This window comes from Antrostomus carolinensis, unplaced genomic scaffold, assembly GCF_000700745.2.
Source record: "Antrostomus carolinensis isolate BGI_N321 unplaced genomic scaffold, ASM70074v2 scaffold49067, whole genome shotgun sequence".
Taxonomy (NCBI): Eukaryota; Metazoa; Chordata; class Aves; order Caprimulgiformes; family Caprimulgidae; genus Antrostomus; species Antrostomus carolinensis.
In genome coordinates, this window is record NW_010329018.1 from 8,628 (window position 1) to 31,401 (window position 22,774).

Below are 22,774 nucleotides of genomic sequence, written 5' to 3' on the forward strand. Positions count from 1 at the left end.
GTAAATTAGCCAGGTGTCTTCACTGCTACTTTGCTTTCAACAACCTTGCTGCTGGATAATTCAACTCAGCTTTTAAGATTCTTTCTCTTTTCAATAATACAACTATTTATTTGTGAGTTTTTAGCCTTCATTTTTTTGTTGAAGTAGGATACAATTTGTCAGAGTTGAATTGTTAAAATCTTAGTTTAATTTTACTATCTAATAAACGTTTACATAAAAACTGCAATGAAAAAGTGTGATCGAAGACAGATCTTGTGTTTAGAGAGCCACACCCTGATCACAGCAATTCTTTCATGCTCAGAGTTCTCATTTTTTAAAAAAATAAATGCCAATATATAAATATATACTGCATTTAAGTGACCTGTAGTACTTTTATAAACCTAGATATCAGCATATATGATGGAGTAAGCCACTAATTAAATGCATCACACAGGTTTATTGCTCCATGCTAACTACTAGAATAGTTCTTCACACAAATTTGAGACCTGAAATGATTTACCAAATATATCTGACTTTAAAAGTCAAGGTAAGTTCAAGAGACAGAGATCCATATTAGTGAGCCCTTTAGAACAACTCGGAGACAGTATCTTATCAGTAGGCACATAACGAATAAACAAGTGTGCTGTGAAGATTCACAGATTGATTGTAACTTCTGAAAGCTAATGCATGAAATAGAAAACAGTAATACACCAGCATAATAGGTTTGGAAAGGTCAACTTTTTTTAATAACTGCTCTTCTCTCCAGGTTATGTCATGCAGTTACAAAGTAGTTAGAAAAAAAGCATGAGTTTCTGGGAGGGACTAATTGTCTTTTAAAAAAAACATTCATATTTATTACATAAATAACATCTGGCACTTCAAGGGGACTCCACTGGACAAAAGCCTTACACTTAAAAAACTGTGCTTGATCCAATATTGTATTGAGGTCCATTTTGTTGTACTCTAGTATGTTAAAAACTTTCAAGACCTCCAGATGACCAAAAAAAAAAAAAAAAAAAAAAGAAAAGAAGGCTGTGTGTGTTAAGACAGTGGATTAAGTTTATAGCAGCATTCTAGCTCCTTTCTAGTTTGGCCAATGATTTCTGGGTTCAGTTTTGCTATAGTTGTTCATTGAGGCAGCATCTAATTTTCAGACAGCCTCTGAAAGGACTGAAAAAGAATTCCAAAAAACCCAAGTTATGATTGCTTACCAAACTCAGACTGCTCCTTTTTTAAAGAAAAGGAAACAACCTATAGACAGAATAGTTATGTACATACTTGATTAAAAACATAACGAGAGTTGCTTGATAGTTTCGGCTTATAAAAATAATAGTCTGTCACCTCTACATATTTCATGGTGATAGTCAAGCTAGCTTGAACAAGCAATAAAAGGCAGTCCTATAACAGCAGCACAGTTAAAGAAAAAACGTTGCCTAAAGAGAATCAGGCCTGAAACTTTACTACAAATAAAAATTAGACTCCTATCAAAGTTAATCCCTGCTGGAGGCCCATTCTTCCTTTGACAATGCCACAGCATTGATCATACAAGGCCTTACTGAAAGTGCCAAAGCCAAAATTACATCATTAAACAAAAGTGCATGAAGTAATAATGAGCTAAGTGCTCATCTAGTACAGTATCTGATCTGAAGTCTGAGAAGTGGCTCAGGTGGCAAGACCACTCTTTCATACATAAAATGTACCATTTTGTTTTGTAGGCAAAATACCCAGAACAGCCCCCACAAGTGCAGATGAACTGTTATCTTCAGATACATACTTGTATACAATTTCCTAATCCGTGGATTTTTATTGTAAAAAAAAGACTAGTTTGGACTGAAACTAATTGAGAATAGAATCCACTATAATGTCAGAAGAAAAGAAAATTTTGTGGTTACATGTAAACTTGTGATAAGCTTTCTCAAGAAGAGGGTACATTAACGGCGAGAGGGATGGGATACAGTAAGGAGCGGTAATGGCCCGTTTATGTAAAGGTCAGGCCGGCCTCATTGTACACTTTGAAGACTTTCTCAATTGCATTGACATAGGCAGCTGTTCTCAGGTCCAGACCCAGGTTGTACTTCATGGCAGTACGCATGATTTGCTGAAACAGAAAAGGTTATATGTGATTTCTGCAAGTTTCTCTATAGGAACTACATTAGATTTTGCTTGGAGGATCCAAGTTAGGAATGTAAGAGCTGACAATTGCTATCAGAGCTCTGATCCTTTGTGGATCAATTCTAAAATTTCTTGACTCCCCTTACAACTGAGATCTGAAAGGGGAGAAAATCTTTTCTAGATTACTACAGTGCCCCTTTCCAGGCCTTGGATCCACATGTACTTCAGATACAGGGAGAGACAAGATGTCTCAAGTAGTCTTTGCTCCGCTAATTAAAAAATTCAAAATACTGCATAGAGGAATTAATCTAAAACTGCTGATGGTAAAGTAAAGCACTCCTAAGTATTTGTCCCAAATTAGTCAGGTACAAGAGGACAACTAAAAAGTTTCTAATTAGTACAGTTTCTACTAGAAAATACTTCCTGATTTTACATATGTTTACTATACCCAGTTAAAGTTGGCCATCCTGGCACAGAGCAGAAATACCTCATACTCACAGGGACTTCTGTTATCACGAACTGTTTCTCTACTCCTTTAATTGCAAAAACAAATCTGTAACATCTGTTCAAAAACCATCACAAAGTCATGTAAGTTCTTTTTCCTGTAAGTGTATTTACTAATGCAGTACTTACCCGGGCAGAGCGCTCCATTGTATAAGCCAGTCCAGAGTGGACAATGTCTTTCTCAGACGCACCCTGCAATAACCAGGAATAAAATCAGGGTTTAATCCAAAACATTAGTCCTGTAATACGGACAATGACATGTTGGATTCGCATAATTACTGAAGCTTGTTTGCTCATTTTCTTCTAATGACTAGTGTAAGAATCTAAATTGCTTTTACTGTGTTTCTTGAAGAACTAATTACCATCAATTAAATTCTAAAACTTCAGAGGTAAACACTGAAGTCTTCTCTATGCCTAGCTTCTAGATGCATGATGCAAGCACTTTTTATTGATGTTGTAACTAGTGTTTTCAGGCTTCAGAACACAGTGAATGTTAAAACATAAAAGCTCGCAAGAGTTAATAAGCTCTTTGCTTATTAAGTTACTTGCAATTGTTTTGAAGACAGGTTTTCGGAAGGGCGTGGATCCCCAATTCATATACTCAACATTGTATTAACCCTGAGCAACTCCAGAATAACTTTGTTCCCATTAAAATTTAAATACACAGAACAATAAATAATTTAAGATAGCCTGAATTAGGATGACTGAGTATCAGCTTCAATGTTCCATCATCCTGACTGCTGTCATTTACTAGTAATTTGAGACCTGGCTTCACAAAATACTTGCTTTCCCTCAAATACCAATTTGAGCTGGATGTAGAAATTACTAGGCTGGTTTCTACAGCTTGTGTTTAAGAGGTCACAGCAATTGCTTTAAGCCACAGAACCGATCTACTATGCTATTCATTTAGCCTAACATTTATGAAAACGCTAGCACCATACTAGATCAGGCTTAAGTCTATTTCTGTCATCTGACGGTGGCCCAAGTTTACATGCACTTCTGATTTCTTCCTGAGGAAGCATGGTTTAATGTTTTTCACAACTCACTGGAGTTTTTCCCCCAATCATTTGTCCCATGTTCTCCTAAACCTGTGTTTAAAAACCAAACAGACTAACCCTTTTAGCTTCCATATATCTCTTGGCAGAGTAGTGCACACCTGTCTGCAGTGCTAGGATCCATCCCTGTTCTTAATCTGGCACCTCACTCCGCTGGTTTGGTTTGAATGTACCTTATTCTCTTTCGCCCTTCCTTCCAATGAACAATCTACACTTACCCATTCATTTTCACACCACTCATTCTATAGATTCCATTCTCCACCCCAGGACTAGTTCAGGCCAATAGGTCCTAGGTTAGCTCATTGTTCCATATACGAGAAACTCTGTATCTTTGATTATTCTTGTGATCTTGCTCTGAACTTTTTCTGCATCTACAACATTTTACGATACAGAGACCTAACCTGCATGCAGTATTCAGAACGCAGACACACTCTGGATTTATATTGTGGCATCGTTAGTCAGTCTTACTCTTTTCCCTTCAGAACAATTGCTAATACTGGATTTGCTTTTTGATTGCTATGGATTTCTAAGCTCATATTTTGTCATTACCTTCAGATCTTTCATTTACATGCAAACGGGTGAGCTCACAACCTATCATTTTATATGAAAATGTATCCACCATGTCTTGCTACACATTAGATAACAATTAATTTTACCTGACATTTCTTTGCCCATTAATTCAGTCTTAGAGGAACATTCTAGAATTTTTCACTCAGATCTTGTCTATATTATCCTGGAGCTAGAGAAACAGTGTATCAAACTGTCTGTGGTGTGGGATCTTGTTGAAAGCTGTTTGGAAATCTAGGCAACCAAATCAACAAGATCTCCAAAAAAATTCTGGTAATGTTTCAGGCAGTATTTCCCACTGCAAAAGCTCCATAGACTTTGATAGCTGAGGTTTGAAAAAATAATGGAATCTATGTATCAGGCCAGCGAGCAGAAATGTTGAGTATTTCACAACAAACAAAAGCATTAGGAAAAACCACGGGTTTTTAAGTTCTTACTGGCCTGCAAAAAGAATCATTCCCTGCCCCCAACCCTGGTGAAAAAAAACCTCACATGGTTTGTCTAAACAATGGAGATGGTTTATTGCTCTGAAAAACTCCAGTATATGAACAGCAGTGTGCAACCTAACACTAGTTACAAAAATAAAATGCATCTATGGTATTAAAACCGTAGTTTTTTAACAATATTGGAGGTATTTTTGCATGGGCTTAAGTAGATGAAATTAAAAATAGCTTACTTAGAGTATTCCTAAGTGGTTTAGATCACCTGCTTGCTTTATTTGTTATCAGGCTAACTATGTTAGCAATGCCTTGCTTGGGGCAAATACCTCCATGATACCATTTTACAATGGAAAAATTTAGATTGCAGTTATAATAGTAGAATATAGTTACAGCAACAGTGAAAAAACAACAGCAACTACTTACTGATATCCTGTCTTGAAATTCTGCTGTAGGCACAACTGGAATAGTTCCACCATGTTTCCCAAATTTTCTTTCTAAGCTTTCCTGGACAGACACTAGGAAGGAAAAAAAGCAGAGGCAAGGTAACTGACAAGGAAAAGAACATGCTCCCTTACAAAGGAGCTGACCCCAAGACTTTCAGCATGCAGTGGCATGAAATGTAGACTACAGGGGCTGGGGGCAAAGGGAGTCATCTTATTTTTGTTTTCTCTGAAAAGGGAAAGATGTTGATTTGAATGCCTCCAATATTAGTACTAATGTTGCTATAGTACAGTCACATGGCAAGCAACTGTGGATTCACTGATCCCACTTTGCTAACCTCATAAAGCCAGCAGAACAATCTGGATTAACTTTCCTAATTTGACAGATAGCATTAGACAAAATATTTCTTGAAGTTAAAGCAATCAATTATCTCCTGCTACGCTTTGCATACACACTACTCACTAAGAAAAAAGCCCATGTGGAATTTTAGTTTTTCCCTTAGGATGTGAGAAGTGCTTTGATGTTTTGAAGTGATGCTTATTTCATCTTAATTCTTGAAATTTAATTAGTAAGCTTTCCTAAACATCATCACAGAGTATTTCAGATGACACAATACTGAAGTTAAAAAAGGGATTTAAATTAGAATTGCCATAGCTCTCAACCACTTTAGAAACACCTTGAAAGGTATAATTTCTGAGAAAAGGTTATATTAAAAAACATTCAGATGTATGTTCTGTCAAGTCCAATATCCTCATTATGTTTTCTAGAGAATATTGTTTAAAATGCAGCAATATCCTGCAGTTCTTCTCCATTAAGCTTCCTCTCTCCATGTACTCGGTATTCTGATCCAGAAATTGGGAAGCACAGAATGAGCTTAAGTGGAGCTGTAGATAAGCAGATTTTTACAGTGCCTGTACCAATTTCAGTATTGCCATCCTCTATTGTTGTATGTGCAGAACAATGTTACCCACTCAAACTTTGAATACTTCTCAAATACAGGTTAACAGCTGAAAGACATTTATTAAGAAGTAATAAATATTTCACATAACTGGTTTGAGTTCATTATTTTTACAAAACTGAGGAAAGGATCTCTTTATGAATTAAAAGTGAAAAAGTATACATTTAACTTAAGTCATTAGAGTTGCAAGTCAGTTAACCTATCAAATCTTTCCTACTCTTGAGTATGCAGCAGTAATAGACTTGTGGGGAAAATGAGGTGGATTTAAAATAATTCTGTATTCATTTCTCCCACATTTGGTGTTTGCTAGTCCTAATATAGTTTGCTAATCTATTAATTAAACAGTGAGTGAAAGTGGAACTGAGCACTTACTGAGCAAGTGGTAGTTTGAATCCCTTTCATATTTAAAAGTCAAGCGGCCATAGCTGACGTGGTTCAAGTTTTTCAGCCACTCAAAATAGGATACTGTTACACCACCAGCGTTCAGGTAAAGATCCTGCACAGAAACAGTAAATGTCTTGAACTGTGACCATGCAACAAAGACAGCTTTATTGTGTTAAGGAAAAGAAAGCAGAAGTATTATGTACAAACTATTGGTTTAAACTGAAGTACAGAAGGCAACCCAGTTGTTACTCTTACATGACAACACTTAAGTCTTCTGCAGTCCAGTGATCAGCGATTACTTCTAAGAGGACTTGACTTTAGAACACATGAAGTTCAGGTATGCTTGACTGACTACGTTTTTTAATTTTAGCACAAGTTTTTAATCAAGAAAACTAGGGCATTCTTAGGCCATCTCAGTGAGTAAAGGCTGAAAAGCAGCCACTCTTTCTAGCAATATCACTTGATCAGGACACCCTTTCTCTGGGAACAGGTTATCGTTATACCTGGATAGGTCTTATTCTTTCAGATTATCACTATAGGCACCATTTACTCTGTACAACCTGTGATACACAGTTCTGTCAGACTATCACGCAGAGACACAATGTTTGCAAACAAATTGGCCAGTGTATTTATTCTGCCTTCTTCCTTTGCTTAGTGGACTATTCAGTTGAGCAAATGTCAACTAATAATCCAAAATGCAAAACTACAGATTTAAGAACTAGTTGTGGATTGTTCTCTCTTCCAAATATACAGCCTTCATGTAATAGTTATCCTTGGTCATTAACAGCTGCAGTGAGATCTTTAAGTAATTACTACCAATCTTAAGCAACACTGACACCCATTTCCTACACATCAGTTGTTAAAAACCACTCTAAGAGAATGAATGGCTGTTAATAAAAACATTCAATAAAAACCATCTTGCTACAATTCACAGAAATGTTACCCTTGTAATGTAAATCAAAGGTCATAATAGAACCTTACAGGGATAACCATGATGTTGCGCTCCAAGAAGATTCTGTCAGCTTCAGGAGTTGTAGGCCCATTGGCACCTTCAGCAATAATCTGAAAGATATCACAGCAGAGTAACTCAGAGGTAGATGTTTGTTTCCATCCGTGCTAATTATTGAATATTAGAATTTAAACAGGCCTTTTCTATTTCTGTGTGACCAGCAGGTCGAGGGAGGTGATTCTGCCCCTCTACTCCACTCCTGTGAGACCCCACCTGGAGTACTGCCTCCAGTTCTGGGGCCCACAGCATAAGAAGGACATGGACCTACTGGAGTGAGTCCAGAGGAGTCCATGAGGATCATCAGAGATCTGGAGCAGCTCTCTTCTGAGGACAGGCTGAAAGAGTTGGGGCTGTTCAGCCTGGAAAAGAGAAGGCTTTGGGGAGATCTTATAGTGACCTTCCAGTACCTGAAGGGAGTCTACAAGAAAGCTGGGGAGGGACTTTAGGCAAGGGCAGGGAGTGATAGAACAAGGGGTAATCGCTTTAAACTGGAAGAGGGTAGGTTTAGATTAGATATTAGACGTTGTGGATGCCCCTTCCCTGGAAGTGTTCGCCAGGCTGGATGAGGCTTTGATCAACCTGGTCTAGCGGAAGGTGTCCCTGCTGATGGCAGGGGAGTGGGGCTGGAACTAGATGATTTTTAAGGTCCCTTCCAACTCTAACCATTCTATGATTCTGATTTTTCATTTGTATTTGAACTCTCCAACTTACTTTTGCTTTAACCTTGTGAGCATTTGCCTTAGTCAACTGCTTCTCGCTGGCAGCAGGGATGAGAATGTCACAGTCTGTTTCCAGAATACTGCCCTCCAGTGTCTGTGCTTTAGGGAAGCCCATAATTGTCCCGTGTTGCTGTTTAAAGGAAACAAACCAGCATGTTTTTAGTGTGTCTGTGTACTCGTACGACTTCCTTCCCTTCTTCTAACTTTTAAAAAAGAAAGAAGGGAGAAGCAATGGTACTAGAAAGAAAGTACACAACACAATTCCTATCTTTACTTAGATTAGGCATAAAAAGCAAGCTACAAAGCTTGGATAATAGTCAAAGCTCCTATGATTGAGGCATTACACCTCTCAAGCCAAAGACACTAATAACCATCTTGGCTCTGAAGTACTTTTAAAAAAAAAAGTCCCTCTCAACTCTTAAAATACATGGCAAATGCAATAGTTTTCAAACAACTGAAATGACCCACCAGTCTGCTACACACAGCATAAGTTGTATCACATAAGATTTATAAGTACCATTTTAAAATTCAGTAGTACAATGACAGCCTTTGTTTATTGACAGAATCTTTTCATTCTTTTGAGGAAGAGGGCAATAAACACATTTAAATACTTCCTGTATAAAACAAGACACATCAAATAAGCCCCTTAGAAACTTGATAAGTAGAAGATTGTATTTTAGTGCCTGATAACTGTCCCCTCAAGACTGCTTCACTTGGAAATTGAAATAAAAAGATCATATCCAGTTTTCATTATAAACTACATATTCAAGTCACACCACCAGAGAGACTTTCATTTTTTCAGAAACATTCAATCGGTAAGAAGCAACAAAAGTGCACTTTGAAGTCTTAAATGTCCATGTGTTTGTGATTCTCAGTCAGAAATGCTTCAGGAACCTTCTTGCACTGGTTCCATGAGACATCCTTCCTAGTTTAGTCCCAAGAAAGGCAAAATAATAATGAACTCCAGTTCTGAACCCAAAGTAATTAGTCTGCACACACATGAGCCCTTGCCATTTTTCTGAGAGTCAGGTCAAAGGGTAAAAAGTACCACCTGCATTCATATTGGGGATAAAGAGAAAGCATGAAGAATCAACATTCTTAATCTATTTTGTAACTACTAATTGCAGTAAGATTTAAATAGCACAAATTAACACCAGTCTACAGTCATGTGATGTGCTTGCAAAGCTCACAAAAATGAAACTACTTCTGCTCAGTTAAGTTTCATACCAATTTGTAATCTTCTAGTTCTTTTGGGTCAATCCCATCAGGATTCCAGATAGAACCATTAAACTCTCCAACAGCAACACATTTTGCTCCAAAACGATGCAAGTATCTCATAGAATGCAAGCCCACGTTCCCAAATCCCTGAAGGTGGAAAGAAAAAGGGAAAAGTAGTTAACCCTTCAACTAAACTGATGATTACTACTAAGGCTTACATAGCTTTGAACAGCTTTAAATAGGTCTTTATCTATTGGCATGCCTTGGCATTAGATGATGTGTACAGGAAAGATGGATGAAATCTACATGCATTCTGGTCTGAATACTATTGTAGAAATTATGCATTGTAGCCAGCAATGTACAGTTAAATTTTTTATACTGGAAATAGGGAAGGGAAACATTAATGCTACTATGAAAGTGTCAAAATGATGATGCTTATCAACATAGGAATGTTATGTGTATCTATTTTATAACTGGTACTGTCTTAGAGGGATTCATGGATTTTTGAGTGACTTTTCTAAGGTTAAACTAATATTTGCCAGAAAATAGTCTCATTTAATTTGGGTAAGGAAGGCTTACAAGTGTAAAACCATCCCAGAATGGAAAGCATTAAACAAGAATATAATTTTTTTTTTTTCCATTAAAACATAAAAACCAGTAGGAAGCTATGTAATTTCTAACACATTTCTGAGACGGTCCTGTACAAAACAGATTGCCTAAATTTAGATAAGCTTGCATTTCATTAGCATATTTTACATCCTTACAGGTGTAGAAAACCTAATTCTAGGCCATTATTCAACATTTTGGAAGTAAAGGAGCACACACGGCAGACCAAAAGGTCACAGATCCACATCCAAAGTCTGTAGTAAGATCCTATGCCAGAAAAAAGCTAAATATTAAATTCCTACACAACATAGCTCATATTATATTTGGGATTTTTGTTTGTATATTAGAAACAGACTTCAATACAACCGTTTGTTATGCACTAGGTTTCTTTGCAATGCTGTATAGTCGTGTTTCTAGAGGAATCTTCAGCTATTTTTCTGGCCATGTTTTCAGTCTAAGTTCTGCTCAAGTACCTGTTGGTTAGCCCTCTGCCAGGCATGAAAATGCCAAAGTGCAGGGAGAGGAGTAAGCTGCTGGGTCTGTGCAGGGCAGAGATGTTTGTTTCAGCCCACTGGTTAAACAGAGGACAACTTGGAGGTTATAATTACTCTGCTATTCCTAACAGCCAGTACATTAGTACTAAAACCAACAAAACACAGCAATCCCTCAAATCCTCCATTTAACATACTGTTCAAAGCTGAACAAGTTATTTTGAAATTTTAAGAATGGTAATGTGTATTACTGAATAACCAAACACCTTCAAAATTCAACTACATAAATCCTGAAGTTTTATGAACAACAAAAATGTACGTTCAACCCTACAAATTTAGGATAAAGTATTGGTCTCTACTTTTCCAACTGTTCATTCCATAGCAGAACAAGAACATAACCTCCAATTCCTTCCCTCCCTAAATTTTTTAATCATACAACAGTGCAACAAATTTTGGGTAGGCAAAAACAGTGTCACAGCTCACTGAAAACTGTGCAATGCCTTAAAGAACTGCTGTAACAGTATTTCACTTTGTTCTTTTCTCCTATAAAGACTGGAGATTTGGCTTTGTGCCTGTAGAGTGCAATTGAAAGTTCAGTTTTTAAAAACAGTCCAAAATAAAGGGCACCTATGTTGCCTGAACAGTGTTTCTAAAGTGGAGAGTAAAGGTTAACTCGAAAGCCATAAAACCCTAACAGGATTTATTGCTACAGCCCTCTTAAAAAACAGCTCTACTGGAAGTTTGTTTACCACTTTTCCCCTGCAGTTGAAAGAAAAAAGTTACCTGAACAGCAAATGTTTTATCCCCAAATCCAGGAGTCATTCCTAATATACTCATATATGATGCTTCATTGATGAAATTTTCAATTCCATGGAAGAGACCACGACCAGTTGCAGATATACGCCCATGGATCCCACCCTGGCTGATGGGTTTACCAGTTACACATGCGTGTGCATTAATATCCTGTCAAACAGTGAAGGACTTGTGAGCTATGGAATTAATCAAAGAACAGCTGGAACAAAAAGTTTTGTACACTGTAGAGATAAGGGAAAATAGGAATCGTGAGAGTCAGAATGTTACATACTTTATATACATTTAATTTGCAAAGGTTATTTCTTTCCTGAGCTTATGTGAACAGCTTTTCAGAAGTATTCTAGAAGATGATGGAAAAGTTGCATAATGCAATATTGGATATGCTCTGTATTTTTTTTGTTGCATTTAAGTGTATATGCAAACTTCAGTCTGTGGTTAATTAAATATGGTGACATTTCTTTTGCACTGTTAGCAAAGAGCAGCTCTTTGACAAATCAAAAGGCTTTCAGGGATGTGGTTCTCAAAACTAGCTCCTATTACAGCCATAATTTTCATCATTATTCTTGACATTTTAATCTTTTTAAAGGCCTTAGACATATCCTTGGCCTGCTCACAGCTAAAGCTGTTTAATCATCTTTAAACAGTGTTTAGTGTTTCTTTATATGAAATTCAGTTATGTAGAAATAACAATACAGGACTAATACCTTGCTGTTGTCAGAATACAGTGAAGTTTGATCTCAGAGGAAAATGTCCAGTACAAAGGTGATATGGTAAAAGTTAGATGAGTATTTACTACTTTTATTCAGAAAAGCAATATATACAATCAAGTCTCTATCATTCATTTGGTGGTAAGAAAATTAAATTTTCCATATGCTAGACAGCTAGCTGAGATAAAATAGACTACTTAAAAAAAAGTTAATTTTTTCAAACTGAAATTAATAACTTGAAAAAAGTTTTTCTAACTTAAACACTGTTTGAGCCTCCCTCTTCTGTCACTACCGGTTCCCATGTTCCCACACCCTTGGAGCACAGTCACGCAGTGGCTTGGCATCCAACAGAAGTGAAAGAGCAGGGATGAAAGGGAATCCACTGAAATGAGTCTGCCAGCAGCTGGATGGGTTTCTAGTCCATCAGCCGCATATTCAGTGGGAGCCTCCCTCCCCTCCATCACTTGTGCCAAATGTATTTGCATGCCTGTGGCATAAGTGCAAGATGCTTGGTGAGAGGAAGGAAAGGAGCAGACAAAAGTAAGTGGAGGCAGAATAGCAGATGACTAGAGCCCTAACAAAAATGAAAAATATTTATTGTTTGAAAAGGATAATGAGTTAAACCTATAAAGCCAAAGATAACCACTGTTTAAAAAAAATAAAAGTGATGTCAGGCTTGCCACAACATTCCTAATTCAGTTTCCCAAAATACAGCTACATTGCTTTCAATAAGCTGTATGCTCCCTCTGGTGGCACATCGACTAGAAACAAGATCTGTGGTGGTGTTTACCTAGGAAGAACTTGTCCTGTTGTTTTGATGTATTTTTAGGTTTTCATTCTGTTTCAGATTGAAACTACATTTTGGCCTTCATGCATTCACAAAGGAGGAAGTATGTTTTATAAGTACTTGAAGAAATACAGCCCCCCATCATACAAAGAATGTATTTATTCAAGTCCCTTCAAATGTCCCAGAAATTCAGTTGGGTATCTCAGGAAATACAGAAGAATGGAAAGGATGAATTTAATCAAAACCTTTAGCCATATATAATTCAGTGATCCAGCATCTTAAGATGGATTTTCTGGAACAGTTAACATGGCAGTTATTAAAGATTTGCATGGTTTGGCAAGAAAACAGAGCATGAGGTGAGGGCAGGTCTGGGTCTTCTTGAAGTCACATATACAAACCACAGTTGATGTCAAAGTCCTAAAAACTTTGGCTTTAAGTCAATCAAAAAAATGTTTAACACATCTTGGCCCAAAGAGAAAGAGCATGGCTTTTAATGAGAAGCTTGTAAAATGACTTATGGCTAGCACTAAAGACTTTTATATTAGTACTAATAGTCTATGAACTTAGCCGGCAAAGTTCTGACACCGAACTTTTGCTTGTTTCTAAACCCCTTTCCACACTACAGTAATACTCTCCTTGTCTTTCCAGCTTCCTGCCTCTGTCTGTCAGGTTTTGAGCAGGCTTCCCTTATCTGTTTATATGTTATTTGACTTTTCCTTTCCCCTTCAAGCTCCCTGAACACATACATCTGTGTGCAACCACACTGACTCATCAGGTTTGTAGATTTCTCAGATGGAGCCCTCTCACCGAAGAGTTATCTTTCCAGTCAATTGAATGTAGTCCCTCGCATAGCTTCCATCTGTCTTCTCAATGATGGTTAGTTTCACCATTTGCTGCTCTTAGTTCCCTTCTCTCCTTCCTCCATAGTCACTTTTATATATTTGGTAGTTCCTTAACCACCTTTAATTTTGTTCTTGGTGCCTCCACCAGTTATCTGAAACATCTTTCCCTAACTGGTTTTGATAGGCTATTCCACTTTTCGCAGCCCTGACAGAGTTCCCACCTTCCTTCTCTATACCCGGTCATTCTCCACATTAGCTCCTAAGTTCCACTATAGCTACTGTTCTCTCTCCCATGTACAAAACAAGCAACCCAACAAAATTAAGTAAACTGATTTAATTTTTCCTTATTTCAGTTCTTTAATTCACTTTTCAGAAAAATGTACCTAAATACTCTCAGTTGTTTTTATTCTTCAGGAGTAAGATACTGCCATGCAGAGAGAGCCTAGGAATAAAAGAAGCTGTTGTAGCATAATTCAGATTGTATTTTTATCCTCAGTAACTGTTGGTTTGTTTTCTTTTGTCACTGAAGCATGTGTATGCGTAGGACTACACAACAAGCTGAGATGATAAAGTGGAAAGAATAAGAAATTCAACCATCTAAAAATTATCTCCTGTACCAATGTTTAGTTTTCCACCTATGAAAAACACTGAAGCTTCTGTATAAAACCATATGTGAACTGTTAACAAACACAGCACATCTTAAAGCAGGTTGTGTGCTGAGCCTTCTGTGTCAGTCATAATATAGCAATGCTATTGTATCACAGTGAAATATGCATTTTAGTGCAATGAATTAAATGTTAAAACTGAAAATGCTTTGAGGCAGCAGTTTTCTTAAATGCTGGAATTCTAAGTTATGACCAGGAAAGCAAGTTGCCACTCTGCATGTTGAAGTCTTTTTGAAGTAATAATTTTGGCTTTTTATCAGGTTTGAAGCTTTAAATAAAATATTTACATATTCATATGTGAATAACAAAAAGCAAGTAACGTGTTACACCGATATCCCTATCTAACAGACTGCTTTGAGTAAAGGTGATTTAACTCAACTAATCAGCATGCCACAGCCTATTCCTCAAGCATCCTTCCCCTCCAGTAAGATACCTTTGACTGTATTTCAGATCTAGAATAACCTGTGCCATCCCCTCCTCCTATTGTTAAAGGCATTGGATGGCAGAAGACAATTATTCTGCCAAGAGACTGCCTCAGCAAAGCCAGGTATGTCTTGAACAGACATGCCAGAGAGAAATACGTGGTGGGTGGCTCTCTAATGCCTTATTACGGAGGGTGTACACCCTGCTCTGTTTCTGAGGAACTGTTGCAAGGGACGGCAGAAAGTGAAAAGTCAGTCTTTTCAATTCAAAAGGAGTTGGGATAGGCAGATATGCAACTGCCTAGTCCATTAACACACTAATACAAAGCTACAGCAAGACTCTTCAGCAAAGTATAACCTGCTGGAGTAGCAGAAACAACATCTTGAAAGAGACGCTAGAAAGTCTGGGCAGCATAGACAGTAGAACCTTAAGAAATAAGTTGTCTATAATACATTTTTCTTTTGTTCAACCTGTCAAAAGTATACGACAGAAGTGTTTGGTCAATAGTTATGTTTTTGGTACAGTCAAAACAGGTACAAATAACCCTGTAAACAACATAAGGATGAAAGCCAAATTAAGGGCTTAATAATTAAAAACTAATTTTTAAAAACATAAACTTAATTTTTTATCTCCTTCTGGACAATAAATTGTGTCAGTGTCCCTTTGCATTACATTTTGGAGAATCTGCTGAAGACTACAGTGATTCCTTGTTACTTTTAGGGGATGACAGACAACTTTAATACTTTTACAAGTTACACCAATACTGTGAACTTAATTTACATGGTCTCTTAAGTGCACAAAACCAGAGCATTTATTTAATCAGCTGTAAATTCAGTAGTCTGAAACAGAAAGAATTCAGTACTTTAAGACTATACCAACTACTATGAACTAATTGTTTAACAACTTTAAATTAGTAATTATAATACTAATGAAAAACAGGGTAGAAAGAGAAACCAATTTTAGACTAAGTACGACACCTTTAAAAACAGTGTGGTTGGGGATTTTTTGCTGAACAGTTGCAATCAGTATTGTATCAGACAAACTTGATTTAAACCTAGTATACAAACATTAACCTTAAAGCTATTTATCCTTAACTGAACTCTAAAAACCTCACACCAATTAAATTGTTACAGTTTGCAAGACTATATTTAGACCCACATAATTAAATAAAATTATATGATTAAGCAAAATGGTAATAAATTGCTAGACAAAAGGATTTCTCCAAAGAACAAGAAAGTTTTTCTACTTCAAAGCCTCTGCTTCAAACTTACATAGTGCCCTATGGTACTGGCATAGGTGTCAGCAATCCAGGACATCTCCCTCTCCCCTGTGCTCATATCAGGAGCAGGCACATCAACACCAGGTCCTGTTGACAATAGTGAAAGCAGCTTTTCAGGATCAAACATGAATAGTTATCTTCAACCATTATTCCCTTGGGAACTGTGCAGGGCTTGGCAGAGAAGAACTATTTTCCTGTTTAATCCTCAGTTTGTTATGCAAGCAACAGATTCTTCTGGATTCACTTCAGTTTTAGATGCCACATCACACATTTGTACAATACTATCAAAACCTCCAACCTTTCAAACAAGGTATTTAGTAAAATGAAGGTCAGTCTGTCAATAAAAAGTCAGAGTAAGATAATGCAATAAGGCATGTGTATATTTTTATTTTTTTGATGATCATTGCTGTAACAACAGGAAGGGTGCTATCTTGGTATGATTTCTATACACCATGACGTTAATTGTTTTCTTTTTTCCTTGCATTAGAATTTCCTTTTTGTTCCTGAGTGAGTTTAAAAATTGAAGATAGGCTGTTCCTAGTCATTGCACTAAAACATGCATTTTCTTCCTCATCAAGAAAGAGACATTACATCTTTCTTGATGAAATAAACCTTTAAAAGAACTTTCGCATGTCTGTGTAAAAGCAATTTCTGTCTGTTTTTTCTAGATAACTAAAAATAGCATTTGCCCAACCTATTTAAGATCAGAGGGACTTGCTCAGCAAGATTTTAAATGCAACTCTGCCTCTACCAATTTTTTTCTGAAGTATTTTTAAACGGTTTGTGAAAGCTCCGTAGCACCAACCATAGAGTCAAAAAGGAAGACAAATTTAATCAAACCGTTTTAATTGTCACTGAACTAACAATCACTATAGCTGGCATAGTGTGTAGTATTACTCCAATCAAATGTAACATCAGTAAGTGTGTTTATACGGAAGCTTAATTTAGATGAGAAACACTCTGGCTGAAGAGCAAGAAAATGCAGATAAATGGATATACATTCCCAGGGGCAGTCAGACATCAGAAATACATGACAGACCTTTAACTAGTTAAATGACTCATTATTCACTTGAATAAGAACCTCCTCCAGATAAATATCTTCCTGAGGAGACTTCCAGACAGCAACTCCAAACAGCAAGCTACCAGAACAACTCAGCATTTGGAGTCTGAATGAGATGCCTACTAACAAAAAGCTGAGGTTCTGTTACAACAGGCCCCTATGCTTCTTGCCTACACTTCTCGTGCAGCCTGTGGTTGCCATGGGTGAAGCCATCAACTTTCTCTGGGGTGGATCTTCTATTTCCTTCCTCTGTTTCCTCAGATACCTGCCAAAAGCCTCAACTGAGACTACAGGAAACAGTAACAGTGAAGAGCTTGATATCAGAGACAAAAGTTGCAACAAACTTAGTCACAAGTCTTTAATCTACCACTAAAAAAAAAAAAAAAAGTGATTCATTTTGGATCCTGTGAGCTCGGCTTTTGTGGTTTTTCACAGCAGAACAGCCACCAGAAAAGAGTTAAGACATAGTTCCCTTAAATATGCACTAAGATGCAATGACTCAATTCTTCATGGCTCTTTGCTGAAACTTCTATACCCAAATTACTTACAGCTCTCAAAAATAGGGATATTTAAGGATACTATCTCATGAATTCTGACAATGCAAAATAAATTAGATTCCTAAGTTTTAATAGTAAAATTGCACAACATACCAATAAAGCCCTTTTTTGCCAGCTCCATGGTAAACCTTCTTGTGATCTTTTCCAATTCGTTGTCCTATAGAGAAAATGCAATACATATCACAAGAAATCATTAGTATTTATGAATATTTGCTAGAACTTATGGCCAAACAAACAGATGCCCTTTTGTTTTAGAAGAATGGATGATTTGTATATTTATATAATTTACATGCCACTGCCTAACAGACCCTTGGTACTCAGGCAGTGCAAGGAAACTTTCAGCTTGCTTTCTGTACATTCTGATCCACGACAAGCCGGGAGTGTGGCACAGGCCACCTGTGCTTGTAGCAAAGATTTCCAGCAAACAAATCTGATATCCTATGTGAGAGATTTATAACAGCAACAGCAATAGCCAGCCTGCCGGTTGTGTAATCAACACAGTAGAATGACTTCACACAGATCCTTACAGGAGTTTCGAGCTTAGGATAGCTGTTACGCATTCTAGTATTCCTTTCCGTACAAGTTATTTTAATGAGGTTAAGGAGGCAAGCCTTAGTAAACTTTTCATAAGCCAAGTTAGTTATTATTCACACCGGAACACTGCATAGAAAGGTTTAATGAAGCATAAAGCTATTTGTCAAAATAAACAGAAATATTAACTTTTTCCTAAAATCAATTTAATCTAAGCCTTTATTAAAGTATCAACTTAAAAAAAAAATCAGGTTCCAAATTACTTGTAGTCTTCTGACTTAAAAAAAAGATAAATAATTTAAGTATTCCACCTCTAAAACACACACCTTTTAGAAATTCTTTTCCTACCTAGTGCATGCACAAGCTTACAGAGGCAGAAGTGGCATGAAGTTTTAAGTGGTCAGTAATGCCCTTCGAAGAGCTTTTTTAACTGGCTGGCTTCATTCAGTACTACAGGTAACCGAATTTTCATCTATGATTAAGCTTACTGTGTAGTTCTTGGGATTGATCTTGACACCAGCCTTTGCCCCACCAAATGGCACATCTACAAGAATGCAAAGGAAAATAATTTTACTTCTTCAACAATAAAGACAGAACACATCAGTAATATGTGTGAGGAATTATATCCTTGATTTTAACAGTTAATTTGGTTTTGCCACATTTAGGGCTTCACAAGTGTAAGCTATAATCTCATCTAGGTACTCCTATAACAATGGAAAATCTTTCAAGGGCAGCTTGAAAATGGTCTTTGAAACTCAAAAGTTGATAATTTAGATTTTCTAATGCTTCAAGCTCTTGTCCTTGGCACTTGTAGAACAGTAAGTTTTACTGTTTATATTTTACTAGTTTAGCTCAAAAATTTTACTTTGGAAGTCCTAAGTGAAGTGTCTCTATATATACTAAGAAGTATTTTGTTTGCTTACATATAATGTGCAGATTCTCTCCAAACTCCCCTACAATTTAGCAGCTGTGTATGAATTATACTTCTTTATGATCCATAAAGGAATTTTATCCTTCTCTCTCCTCAGTGCCCCTGCCTGAAGCCTTTACAGCCTCCATCTATTCCCCCTAAAATTAGCCCCCTCCTAATCCAAGTTTGTCATACTATGATTTGTGTTCAAGAGCAGTACTTTTACAGGAGGGGGTCATTAGCAGAATTTGGACTTTTCAAATGAAAATGTAACTTTATTCAAGTATCTACAGTAACAGCAGAGGGAATATGTATTATTATTTTGATCACTATATATTTTTTCCCATCTTGCTACAGATTTTAGTTGGGGATTAGTGTCTAAAACTTAATTTAATCCTTTACACGCTTTACTGTAAATTACATCAGTACTGAATGAAATTCAAGATTGTATCCTTGCTTGAAAAATCATCACTTACCAACCACAGCACATTTGTATGTCATTAGAGACGCTAAGGCTTTCACTTCATCCACACTAACGTCCAAACTATAACGAATACCTACAAAAGACACATGAGAAAAAAAGGAATTCACTGAACAACTTCACAGGTATTTATAAACTGGGAAAGTTAATTCTAGACTAGTCATCTATAACATGCAAGTAGTAATTTATCAACTTATTTGCTTTAAGACTTAAAGAACAATCCCCCATTCTCCTACTTAGATATCTATCTTTTACTTCACAGAAATTCAGGACTTCAGCAATTCTCTATTAAGTAGTATAACAGCAGCACTCAATCTTGGAACAAAAGTGAATATTCCTTGGGAGGAAGATAAGCCAAGCTGATAAGTAACTCAGAGTAGAGATTTTAAGTAGCTGATAAAGCTCATCAGGATCCTATAAATCTTTAGCTTTGGACTTCCTTCATTGCATGTACAGGATGAACCTTGTTCCTGAACATAGCTTATCCATACAGGTTATAATCAACATCTCTCTGCTACAGTAATGCAAGCTCCTGTTATGAGCCTTGCAATGTTGGCTGTGGTCCAGCAAAGCCATACGCAGCTTCAGGACTCTGACTGCTAGGCACAGCCCCATAACAGAAAGTAGCAGGCCACTCCACTAATTCAAATTTGTTCAAAGCATTCTGATGGAATAATTCTACTCCAGCAAGCTTGTGTGACCAGGCCACCCATCCTGCACCCCCAATGGAAGCCAGCCCACACCTTCCGTCCCTGGTCTGAGTCATTCAGCAGAGTGGCAAGTGTGCGCTGACACATGGTCCAAATGCCAATTCAAATTGTTGTGCTCTGACAGCAGCTCAGATGCAAAATGGGTGATCTTAGGCAAACAAGGCAATTCAAAACTGAGTGGAAAATGATTACACAAAGGCAGAAAGATCTATCACCTGCCTGACTCTTACTAGTCTTCTAAAAAATGGGTTGTAGCTGCCCAATAGATTGCTTGAAATCAAAGTTAAAATTCATGTACTCTGGAGGTAGTTGCAGAGTAGAAAATATTTTTAACCAAACTGGCAGGGCATGTATGCAGAATTACAGAAGCCTAAATATGACGTTTAAAATGAATACAGTACCCAAAGTCATGGTGCCACAGGAAAAAAACCCTACAGCTATATGTTAGCTTCTATCCAAGCTTCTCCTACATCACTAAGTATATAACAGAGTCATGAAGAATTTATTATCCCACCTCTGCTCCCCAAATCCTTGGCTGTAGGTTGTGCCAAGTTACACGATGGTTTGTAGCAGGCACAGAGTGTCCTTTTAGATACTAGGACAAGGCACCACAAATTTCCTATTATGTAAAGAGAAGACCATATTCAGGTCCTCAGGAGTGAAAAAAGGCCAGCATACATTATCCAAACTAAAGCACTGTGCTGCTATGAAAGCCATTCCCAAATGCTCTGGAAACAATCCCAGTTTCAAAGGAACTGAGAGCTGCTCAAATAAAGCTGAGGGCCAAGTGCTGCTTTCTTAGGAGTTCAATCAGTAAAAGAAAGTACCATGCCTCCACAGAAGAGAATTTAAATTTAGTGTGTATATGGGAGAAGGGTGGTCTCCAAGAGCAAACTAATTTCTGACTTGGGTAGCTGTAAGGTGTTAATGTCTGGGCTTTTAAGAACCTTCTCACAGGAAGTAATGTTCGAAATTTAAGTGGAACCTACCAGCACCCAACAGACCCAGTTACAATGCGTGTATTTTTTTGACGCTTCTTACTGTGATCCTTCAGAGGAGCAGCTTTCCTTCAGTCAAGCCCTGAGGAAGAACAAACACCATCCATGGCACGGGCTGTCCTGCCTGTGGACATCGTTCCCTCTTGAATGAGCAGGTACTCTGGGGACAGGTCTCATTTGAGCGTTGCTCAAGCCAGCCAAGTCTGAAGCCCCAGTCTATGCTGGGTAGAAATGAACTCTGTCCCTCCACTCCAAGCTGAACTAGGTCACTGTGTATTTATTCAACCCATATATTTATTTGAACTTCAAGTTCCATACACAAAGCAGTTTTGATGTATATACTCCTATGCACTCCTGCAGCTACACAAAATGTTGTTTATGGATATATGGAAAGCAGCAGTGGGCTAAATAGGGATAGCGATTTTGTACGGTTTTAACAGGGAAGCAAAATACAAAAGGAGAGGGAGCAGCCTCTTCTGCACATCATATGGAAGATGGGATCTGAAAAGGTGAACAAGCAGCAGTTCAACTAGAAGACTCAAACAAATACAAAGCAGTTACATCTCCTGTTTCTTTGTATTACAGTCAAGGGTTACTATAACCTTTATATTAAACTTTCATACCAAGGGAACTAGGGAAAAAGCCCCAAGACTGTTAACAAAGTACTGAAAGGTTCTCAGCTGAGATGCCTATTTATCACCCATGTACATATATCAGAATAGGAAAAACTTTTAGACCTGAGGCTGAAACTGTCCTTTTTCTGGACAATTTCCTGGTTTTGAGCAAGATGTAGCTTCTTTTCTAGCCTTTTAAATGGCTTTAGTTGAAAAGGCTTGTCTGCTGTTTTTATCTTCATAAGTGGGATACTAGTCAATTCTGAGAGTCATGCTAACTTCAGTAGCCACTTTGCTCCAGTTAATCTGCTAAAAACTTTCATTACAGTGTCAGGCATAGTTCAGGGGGTCCTGTGGATTCCAGGTTCCCTGACAGGTGTGACAATTTTCCCCTTCTGTGGCATGAGTGGGTAACATTTGAGATGTGCTAATATTTCATTCTTTGTCACAATTCGGCCCGCTACCATTTTCCAGGAATTGTAATTACTCTACAGGAGGCCCACCTCTTGACAAGGGAAGTGATTTGTGCTAAGCTGTTAGGCCTGATGAGAAGCAGGCATCTGAGAATGCTGTACATTCCATCTGCAAGGGGATGCACAAAGATAAAAGACTTAATTTCTATTCTATTTGGACATCAATGAAATTTAATTTGACAGCTTCCTAATTTGGCAGGAGGAGAGTACTGCCATGTACTTGTGTGGCTCTTTTGGCAGTGTTACTATGCATTCAATAGCCTGATTCTAAAAATGGATCACATCCACAGATAAAATACTGTGGGTGTTTTTTTAAAGATTCTTAATACATAAGCAAATGGAAGTCACTGCTACACAGCAAGATTATAATGTTTTTAAACCCTGGCAAGTCCCACGCAGTAAGTCTCTGGAAACTTGTGACTTTTACAGCAAACTAGCTAC

General features: G+C 37.4%; 1 protein-coding gene across 1 annotated transcript; it reads right to left on the reverse strand.

Annotated features, from left to right (window-relative positions):
* Positions 1-700: 700 nt before the first annotated feature.
* On the reverse strand, positions 701-19,612 carry LOC104528402 (glutamate dehydrogenase 1, mitochondrial). Its single transcript, XM_029086059.1, has 12 exons — positions 19,534-19,612; positions 18,636-18,691; positions 17,710-17,773; positions 15,992-16,086; positions 11,267-11,446; positions 9,396-9,533; positions 8,161-8,298; positions 7,422-7,502; positions 6,429-6,552; positions 5,081-5,172; positions 2,725-2,787; positions 701-2,077 (listed from the first exon to the last, which is right to left on the reverse strand). The coding sequence occupies exons 1-12, from the start codon at positions 19,556-19,558 to the stop codon at positions 1,958-1,960; spliced, it is 1,176 nt and encodes a 391-aa protein (XP_028941892.1). The 5' UTR covers positions 19,559-19,612; the 3' UTR covers positions 701-1,957.
* Positions 19,613-22,774: the final 3,162 nt, after the last annotated feature.